The sequence below is a fragment of the Eptesicus fuscus genome, chromosome 10 (genome assembly GCF_027574615.1).
Source record: "Eptesicus fuscus isolate TK198812 chromosome 10, DD_ASM_mEF_20220401, whole genome shotgun sequence".
NCBI classification, from domain to species: Eukaryota; Metazoa; Chordata; class Mammalia; order Chiroptera; family Vespertilionidae; genus Eptesicus; species Eptesicus fuscus.
Genome location: NC_072482.1, coordinates 61948134 through 61958446, shown reverse-complemented (window position 1 = coordinate 61958446; position 10313 = coordinate 61948134). Strand labels below are relative to the sequence as shown.

The 10313-nt window shown below is 44.9% G+C and overlaps 1 protein-coding gene across 1 annotated transcript; it reads right to left on the bottom strand.

Moving 5' to 3' along the window:
- Window positions 1-332: 332 nt before the first annotated feature.
- MFSD4B (major facilitator superfamily domain containing 4B) lies at window positions 333-9944 on the bottom strand. Its single transcript, XM_028140202.2, is given in 6 exon segments — window positions 333-1070; window positions 1072-2279; window positions 3578-3694; window positions 4967-5135; window positions 8059-8279; window positions 9908-9944. Coding segments are annotated over 6 exon segments (1959 nt in total). The 3' UTR covers window positions 333-863.
- Between the last annotated feature and the right edge of the window lie 369 nt (window positions 9945-10313).

The following is a 10313-nucleotide window of genomic DNA, read 5'->3' as shown; positions in this document are numbered from 1 at the left end:
AAATGGTTAAAAATAAACTCCATAATTGAATGAACTGCATATTCCACTGGATCTAAGACACTGGTTGTAAAACGCAACATTACTCTATATGTGTATATGGAAAAAACTGTCAATTCAATTTGTCACAATGTTAATCATTGATTTTAAGACATTCTGATTTCAGAGATGTTAAAAATGTGAAAAACCGTTATTTTAGAATCGATGAAATACATTTAAAAATGTATTCTTTAGAGTCTCTTAAATTGACATGTATTCATAGTCAGTAGCACATTCTTGAAGCTATCAATTTTGTTTCACTTCTCATTTGAAATGAAGAAAGGGGTGGCACATTAATTTCTAGCATTCATCTTACACAAACTTTAAAACTTAGGGATTCCTAGTTTGAAAGTCGTCTCAGTTTCACTTACAGAATCAGAGATCAAGAGCTGAGATACACGAGGCCTAGGTAAGTTAGGCGACGGAGTCCAGGCCGTAGGGCTAGTGAGCAGCCGCCAAGGCTTGAAGCCAGGTCTCTAGGGCCCTGTTCTGTGCTCTCTTCACAGAAATCAGACATCCAATGAGGCATTAGCGTTCTTCGGTCCAAACACTACAGATAGGGAAAAACATGAACAATCTCTGTCCATTGTCAAAGAGGCTATTTTATGAAACGACGCACTTCAACTCCCCTGGTAGGATACTGACGATTGATAATTTGTTCAACTAATCAATTCAACTAGATGGTTTCACTCTATAAAACACCACCCAACTTCTCAAAAACAAATGCCTTCTTTGCATGCTCTGAGAGGCGAAGACCATAAAATACTACCTGATGAGCCACAGGCCAAACACTAGCCTGACACGATCCTGCTGAGACCAGTGGTTCTTTATGGAGGACTCTGGGGATTACAGAACGTATCAAAACTCTGCAGCATTTGCTGCACACTGACACAGACATTCTGATCCCCAAAGCATGTTGAAAATCTGCTCATGCTCTGCTCGAACTGGCCTCTGGAGAACTGGCGATTATTCAAGGAAGTCCGTAAATAATCCATCTTCTCTGTGTTAGTCCCTCTTGTCCTGGTTTCTTGCAAGGCGATTCTCAGGGGACTTGCCAGCATTAACTGGAGAGAACTCACACACTAATGCATCTGAGTGAAACTGGTTGAAGACTTCTGCTGTGGACTCCATCACAGTATTTCTAGATGTCTCTACTACAGAATCCCTCATGGTATCATTCATTTCAATCACTTCAAAATCCATTTCATTCCATTTTTCTGCATCATCTTCTTCATTCTCTTCCTCATGGTCATTTAGCCCAGAGCTAGAGAGCAACGATTTCTGGTCCTCACTTTTCCTGTGTTCTTTTTGCTGACGACTGAGAGGTGAGGTGGCTAATTTATACATCACAGGAAATAAAACAGCCGTGGCTACTGCTGACCCCAAAGAGGTATACAAAACGACAGGTAAGTCAGGGTATTTTCCTTGAAGAATCCCAATGACTGCAGGAATAGCCATTTCTCCCAGGGAAGCACCAACTACAAAAAACGCTGCGGCTTTCCCATGGATGGTCGTGTACTGCTCAATCCAAGAAATGCCACTGGGAAACGTGGTTGCCATTGAGGCCCCGTACACGGACGTTGCGATCCACAGACAAACTGGGCTCTTGTTGAAAAGCACCAGGAGCAATGAGGACAGCAGGCTGCCAATGTTGCTCAGCACAAGCATGGTTCCAGGTTGTAAACACGTAGCAAAAAAGATTGCCAGGCCCCTGCAGGCTGCAAAGGTCCCCCAGAAGATGGAGTTCAACCCGGCCGCTTCGCCTTCGGACATGCCGGCATGAGTGGTTGCAAATGAGAAAACGTAAGAGCCGTACGTTACTTCAGCTCCAACATAAAAAAAGAAAAACAGGAAAAGGAGACAGAGAAGTGCCTTGTGATATTTAGCTCTTCGAGACCTCTGAGCAGATGTTTTTGCTTTTTCCTGCTGTGAGCTTTTGAAAAACAGAGCAAAAAGAAAGGTAGACACTACAAATATGTAAGTAGCAATAACAGCATAAGCCCACAGTAAACTCATATTGTCAGGGACTCCAAACAGAGACTCTGGGGCAGCTTCAGGTGACAGGCGGGGGGCGGAACGGTTCCAGTCGGCCTCGGTGTGGTTTTCAGCAGACACTGTCGTGCCCAGTGCCAACTTAGCCAGCAGTGGAGCCAAAAAGGCACCCAAGGCAAAGCTGAAGTGTAAGGCCTGCATATGTGGGGCTCCTTTGTCCCCCCAAACAGCCAAGATTAAGACGTTACCACCTACCAATGAAAGGTGAGAAAAATTACTTAACATAGTAACTTAGTAAAACAAAGCAAAAACAGTTCATTACTCTAAGAAGATGAGTCTACTTTACATGGCACAAGGATTATAATATTCTAAGTTATCAAATGTTGCAACTAAGTCAATTCCATGATTAAGGAACTCTAAGCCGCCACCACCAGAGAACTCCAAGCACTGTAACATCAAAAATTCACAAACGGAATTCTACAAGCTGGTAAACCACTACCTCCTTGAACCAGGCTGTTTATAATATAGTTCTAATACCAGCCTGGGGGGTGGGAAGATACGCATACATTTATTTATAAATATTTCAAATATATATTATCGTCAGATCATGGCCAAATTACCAACTCTTTCTGTACTTGCGATTGACAGCCACTTGAGGAATATTATTTATGTATATAGCAGATGCAACACACATGTTCAGAAACCCGAACACTACAGGATTCTGCTGTGCCCACTGCAGGTACAGGGGTACCCTCGCACCTGCACGTACACTATCTACACACCTGGCAAGGTGAAAGGCAAGAAGCATCAAGTCTTGAATTTCCTTTCTCTCTCTTTCTTTCAATATATTTGCAGGTAAATTCCACCCTGTAATTTCACAACCAAACTAAGCCTAAAGTGTAAAATATTTTCCCGTCCTATCAAATAACAGTAGAGTGGGGAAGAGGAGGGAAAAGCTGGTTTTAGGGATGAACAAATGTCATGTACGTTATTTTGTAGGTTTTAAAACATATCAAGGTACATGATACATGGAGAGGATCTCCTGCAGGAAGGCTGGGACTTTTAAGAGAAAAGGAAGAGAAGAAACATAATACATAGCACAGGTTTCTCTTGGTCTGAAAGGCAGAGTGCATTTTAAATTCAAGAGCTGCTTCTATGATTTCTCAGCGAAATAATTGTTCCAAACTTGGTTCAACCTATTGACCCATCAATTCTTCCCATACTACAATGATCCAGTTATACCCCAAAAAGAAAACGTGCTCATCTGCACTGAGTTACCCGCATGGGGAGTGGGAACGAGGCCCTGTTTGGATCCTGTCAATCAATAATCTCTCACAGAACACAATTATTTAAATTCACTCTGTGGCTGGCTGCTCAAACACAGGTACTCTGACAGAAAGAGTGCTTGCCAGAAGGGGAGTTGTGACTAGGGTACCCCACAAACACCTCAGTAGGCCAGTGCCTGCCAGTGACAATTTAATATCATCTGCTCTGCTTTTTCTAGAACAAAGTCCTTCGTCCCAGAGATGACACTGAAAGGCTCACTGACCTGTATCCAGAATGCCCATGGAAACCCCGAAGACAGACGTCATGACAATCAGTAACACCGCAGTCTTACAAAATGGAACAAGGTAAAGACTGACTGTGGTAGCCAACATTGACACCCCTAAGAAGAAAGGTAAAAGTCAGCTATAAGAAACAGGGTTCGCCGAAACCGGTGTGGCTCAGTGGATGGAGCGTCGGCCTGCGGACTGAAAGGTCCCGGGTTCGATTCCGGTCAATGGCATGTACCTGGGTTGCGGGCACATCCCCAGTAGGGGGCGTGCAGGAGGCAGCTGATCGGTGTTTCTCTCTCATCGATGTTTCTAGCTCTCTATCTCTCTCCCTTCCTTTCTGTAAAAAATCAATAAAATATATTTAAAAAAAAAAAAAAAAAAAGAAACAGGGTTCGTGCGAAGAGGCATGGATCAAGTCAGCATCTGAGAGGTTCATCTTCTACCAATCGTTATTTCATTTAAAAGCTTTCAAATCTTTATGGGCTATAAAAACTATTCCAACATGAATGCATTTCTAGCACTGCTAATAATCAAACTATAAGTTATACCACAAGGCAGTTTTATAGCAAAACAGACAGCTCTAAAATTATTTATTTCAATATTTCATATTTAAGAACCTAAAGAGAATTTTAGATCTGAGGTTAAAAAACAAAAAGATAAAAAATAAAATGCAATTACTATAGAAGGTTGCAGGAGAAATGGATTAAATAAGTTATTTGGGGACTAGGGAGGGAAATCAAAGAAGTATATTCTTTCAACACATCTGGAAGTCAGAGGATTATTTATTTATTCATCAACAAGAGTAAATTATTTTCCTTTTTTCCAAAGCAGTTTTATCACATTAACCCAAACTTTCTGTGAGCATGTCAATTTATTTTAAAAAGAGTAAGCTAAAAGCTTTGCCATCTATTTCCAGGGTGAGGTGGAGAGGTCTGGGGCCATCACTGACACGGGGCAGCAGGGACAAAAATCTAGCTTATGTCCTTTCACCACTCCCACCACCCACCCCCTCCATTCTCAGCCCACGGGTTAGCTTAGGCAGGTTCAAGAAACTCATTTTGATCTATAGTGACCCCAGATCTGCCCTCCACTCTGACAAGCAGAGCTCTTGGGACAACTAGTATGTGATCCAGCAGTGGTGCCTACATGACAGCGACGGTCGGGAAGGCCGAGGACCGCTAACACACTCTAGGGCTGCATCACCAGAGCGGCCCAGCACAGGTCCCCCGAAGCTGCAGGCAGCAGGGAAACCTGCCTGCTACTGAGGAGGCCTACCCACCCACTTCAGTTGTCAACCACTCTGCAAGCTGGTATGTTTCAAACTTAAAGACAAATGATAAATTCCCTGAAAGTCATAAGGAAGGTAAAGTTAGTTCACTTACCCAGAAGCAGAAAAGGATTCATACTGTCAAAAAGAACTCCGCCAATCACAGAGCCACTCAAATACCCAGTCGCGCGGCCCACAAAAATCAGAGACAGGCTGCTGATGTTACGGTTCACGTTTGTTGCCAGATCTTGAAACGTGGGTCCCAGGATAGCGATACTCAATCCCTAAGATTTTAATAAAAGACAAAAGGTTTTGGTTTTTTTTACAACCATTAAAATAATGCCTATCTATGTGGTAGCTTTTTTTCACTAGTTTCAGTGTGCCAACTCCTACTGTTTTCCTAGTTTTAACAACTCCCAATTTTAAAAAAAATTCTTTTAATTCTTTTGGCTTTTGCTACCATTGTTTCCTTTTTGGAAACCATAAAAGACTGTTTTGTATTAACAGTTAGTAAAATGTAACGTTAAGATAATTTCTGAAATAGTTTTGTATATTTTGAAACATACTACATGCACAAATAGCGGACACAAGAATTTAGATGTTGCAATTTTTAACTATTAAATCATCAAAATATTATTCCCCTTTTTGATGTTGACAACAATATGTGTAATCTAACAAGCAAACTGAACTATCAAGCAAAAGAGAGACAGATCCATAGCGAGAGAGCAGGCGGACAGCCCCGGGGAGATTGAGGGAAAAAAAAAAGAAAAAGAACTCATGGACATGGACAACTGTGTAGTGATTGAGGATGGGGGAAGGGGTGCGTGGAGGTGGAAGAAGATAGGGAGATATATGGTGATGGAAAAAAATAAAGAGGAAAAAAATATTTACTAATATATTCCAGCTACAGGTTGGGACCTCTTGTGCTGACATTCCCAGCCCAAACACCAGAAAGACAGTGGGAATGCAAAACCAGCAGTCAAATGAAGCCATTAGGTGAGGAGGAAGAAAGCAGAGGTGGGGGGTGGGGAACAGACAGCAGTATTTCCGGATGCACATGGGGTCAGCGATTCCTTTGAACAATGGCAAATAAAACACGCAGGAGATAAACAATTTAAACATTTATAAACCTACGTTTTTCCTCAAAGAAAACCCCACACCATCAGGAGTACTATCTAGAAGGCTTTCTTCGAGAATATTACATACACGTGTAAACAATTACTTTAAAAATAAAATTTTACTCAAAGACAATGTAGTGTTGGCAAGAAATAAGGGTTACTGTTGGCTTTCAGAGGAAATTTGTTGAACACTTAAAAAGTGTTTCTATTTGGTCTACATGTCAAGAATAATTTTCTGCCCTAACTGGTTTGGCTCAGTGGATGGAGCGTCGGCCTGTGGACTGAAGGGTCCTAGGTTCGATTCCGGTCAAGGGCACATGCCCAGGTTGCGGGTTCGATCCCCAGTGGGGGACATGCAGGAGGCAGCCGATCAATGATTCTCTCTCATCACTGATGTTTCTATCTCTCTCTCACTTTCCCTTACCCTCTGAAATCAATAAAAAAATATATTTTAAAAAAAGAATAATTTTCTGCAGCATTATTACAATAGCCAAGATTTGGAAGCAGCCCAAGTATCCATCAGTAGATGAGTGGATTAAAAAAAGCTGTGGTATTTACACAATGAAATACTACTCAGCCATAAAAAAGAAGGAACTCTTACTCTTTGCAACAGCAAGGGTGGACTTGGAGAGCATTATGCTAAGTGAAATAAGCCGGTCAGAGAAAGACACGTACCATATGATCTCACTCATATGTGGCATCCAATTAACTAAATGAAGTAACAAGCAAAATACAAACAGACTCATAAATAGAGAGCAGACTGACAGCTGTGGGGGCGACTGGGGGTAGGGGGATTGAGCAAAAAGGAGAAAGAGCTCATGGGCACACACAACAGTGTGGTGACGGGGAGGGGAGAGGTGGAGGAGAGTATAGGGGTGAAATGGTGACGGAGACCTGACTTGGGGTGGTAAATACACAATACAGTGTACAGATATGTTGTAAGAATTGTGCACCCGAAACATAAATATCGTTAACCAACAACACCCCAATAAATTCAATCAAAAGGTGGGGAGAACAATTTATTCTCATTGCACTGCTCCGCTCTGCACGCTGGCTGCGCCCCCCCAGCTGGAGCAGACCTCAGGACAGGCACAGGGGAGGCCCCAGGGCCCGCTGCAATCAGTGTCTGCCTTCAAAGCATGGACAACAGCATCTGGCCCACAGTCAGGGTTCATCAAGCGGCTGCAATCATCTTTCCTTTCTCAACTCAAAATATTCTAAGAATCAGTTATGGCTCAGAGAAAGACCCTAGGTCAATGGTCGGCAAACTCATTAGTCAACAGAGCCAAATATCAACAGTACAACTTTTGAAATCTCTTTTGAGAGCCACCTTTTTTAAACTTAAACTTCTTCTAAAGACTCGCCCAGGCGGTGGTATTTTGTGGAAGAGCCACACTCAAGGGGCCCAAGAGCCGCATGTGGCTCGCGAGCCGCGGTTTGCCGACCACTGCCCTAGGTGACCAGACGCGACCCTCCTCAGAGGACACACCCTCCCCACTCCCCAGGGTCCCAACATTCAAGACCAGGGGTAGGCTTCCCGAAATAAGGGAATGGCGGGGGTTGGCAAAAGGAACTTCCAGCCTTGCGGCTAGCTCTAAGAGAAACACCGAAGCATCTGAAGGTTTGTTTTACACGGAGTCGTGGGTAAAATAAGAGACACGCTATTCCTGGCTCTGCCCCTTAACTAGCTGTGTCATCAGCAAAAGTCACTTTCCCTCTCTGGCTATATTTCCCCAACTGCAAAAAGAAGGTCTGGCTGACTTTGGTGAGAAGAAGAGAAAAGCAGTTTTGTGTAATAATTTGAAGGGGAGGAGGGGGGGCAGCGACTATAGACCTGACAACCCCTCCTGTATCTCCCCACCCCACGGAGGAGGGGTAGGAAGGTTTGCTGAAGCGGAAAAATCAACTTCGCCCTTGACAATAACCCTCCAAGAACAGAACTGTGCCCATTTTCCAGATTACAAAACTGAGGCTCCGGCAGGTTAAGGCGCCAAGGGCACACAGTTTGCAAGTAGCGGAGGCGAGACCACATTCCCGGCAGGACGCCCGCTCACGCCCCGACCCGGGAGGGTTCCAGTCCTGCGCTCACCAGCCCCAGGAAGGAAGCACACAGGATCGCGGTGATGAACCAGCGCAGCGTGCTCCGGGCCCCGCCGCTCCGCCGGGAGGCTGCCCCCGCCTCCAGCTCATCCTCCCCCGGCGCCTCGGCCTGGAGGAGCCGCTGCCCAGCAGCCGGGGGCCCGGCCCCGCGGAGTTCCACTTCCAACTCCAGCTCGGCGGCTCGGGAGCAGCGGTCTTGCTGCTGCCCGGCTTCTCAGCGGGGCCTGGGCGACGCCTCGGGCCTCCAGATCCCGCCGTCGCCGCTGGCGCCACCTCCCTGGGGGCGGCGCCCGGTCAGGGCAGCCAAGTCCAACTTCGGGACCCGCCGGTGGCTGCGGGCTGCGCACGCACCCCTCCTGCACGCGCGGCACCGGTGCGGATCACGTGGCGGAAATGTGCCCTCTTTCCCAGGCTGCGCCGCAAACCGGCTGTTGACGTCGTTGCCTAGGAGACCGGGCTCGCTCTCCGGCCTTAGCGCCTAGCGGAGCCCACAGAGGCCCGCGGCTGGCGCCCCTGGCGGAGCGAGCGGGAGCTGCAGCCTGGGCCCGGCGAATCCCGAGGTGAGACGAGGCGGCCATAGGGTCCGAGGATTGCAAGGGAGGCCTTCCTGTCCGCTCGGGGCCTCTCCGGGCAAAGGGAGCTCGAAGGCCTGTCCTTTAAACAACTCTCTAAAATTCTCGCGCTTTTGAGATCTGTCGCCTATTGATCTGTCGCTTATCTGTCACTTAACATTTGTTGAAACTCACATGTAAGCGTTCACGTGTATGGTCCCATTTATCCCTCATAACCACCGTGTAAGTTCCATGTGATCCTCGTGGTGCAGACAGGAGGAGGAAGACACAGAGAATGAAGCCGCTTGCCCAAGCTCGGGCAGCAGGCCAGCGGCTGCATGAACAGCGTAACAGTAGCTCCTCTCGCCAATCCCTGCAACTAAGCCCACTGTTTAAGGAACTGGGAGGCATCGATATGCAGGATCCCTGGGTAAAGTTATGCCAGCAGAGAAGGTACGGCCTTTTGCTCTTTGACCAAACAGACCTCAGCCTCAACATGTGTGAATAGTTCCTTTTGCACCTGATTCTCTCTCAGCCACTTAGGCTCCCAGACTACAAACCTGAGTCTCATTAGCATTTCCCCTGCAAACTGTCTCTCATCGGCATGCATTAGGGTCCGTAATTCCCTTCCCAGCCAGCCTCAGAAGGCACACAGATGCTATGACTTAAGAGAACCTGTTTTAGGTTTCAGAATCAGGCAAGGTCTCTCTGAGGAAAGTTTGATCTGGTTGAAAAGAAAGGTATCTGTAACCTCATCCCTAACAGCCCAGTCTATTAAAACCAACGCTCACAAAGATTTTATTTCAGTAAAGATAACGTTTATGTTTGTGCTATGTACTTTGAAAAGTTGGAAATATTTTTTAAAGATCTGACATCAGTGTGTTTTACATCATTAATTTTTTTATTAAAAATAAAAATTTACTGATTTTTAAATTAAATTTTCTTTTAAAAAGGTAAACAGACTTTCCTTTAGCTGGACTCATTGTAACATTTAAGACTACCAGGACACTGAACCTACCATCATAATGGTCTCCTGTGTTGTACTGATCAATAAAATCTTTGCTGTGCTGTACTATTATTAGCCAAAACCAATTTATCAAGAGAATAAAAACAAAGCAATCAAAAGCGAAAGTGGGGAAGGAAGGGGAAAGGGAAGGAAAGAAGGGAAGGGACTGAGGTAGGTGCTCTCTAAGTGATTTGATCTTCCTCCATTTCTACACAGAGGAGGCCACTTATCCAGAGTTAGCTACTGCTTTGCCCTGGAGCAAAGGAAAAGCTGGGAATTACAGGAGGCTTTTAGCCATTCTTGCCTGATCACCGCCATCTATTACCACACTTGATACTGCCCGCCTTCTTGGAAAATGTCCAAAACCTCTGCGGAAATCCCCATAATGGCAAATGTTGCTCAATGGCAAATGTTGACTGTTGTGTTGCTAAGCTAGGAACAAACATCAATACCAGTATTTTTATTTTCTATTTTTAAGCAAACTATATAAAAGCCTACCTTGATTCAGTTGTTAGTTATTAAACACCTAGTATGTGCCAGGCATTTTTCTAACAATGAAAAAATGAACACAAATTCTTTTCCTCATGGACAAAATAGACAAAGGACAAATGCATTTGTAATATGATGTCAGAGAGTAATAAGTACTCTAAAGAGAAATACAGCAGAATAAAGTAGATAGAGTAATAG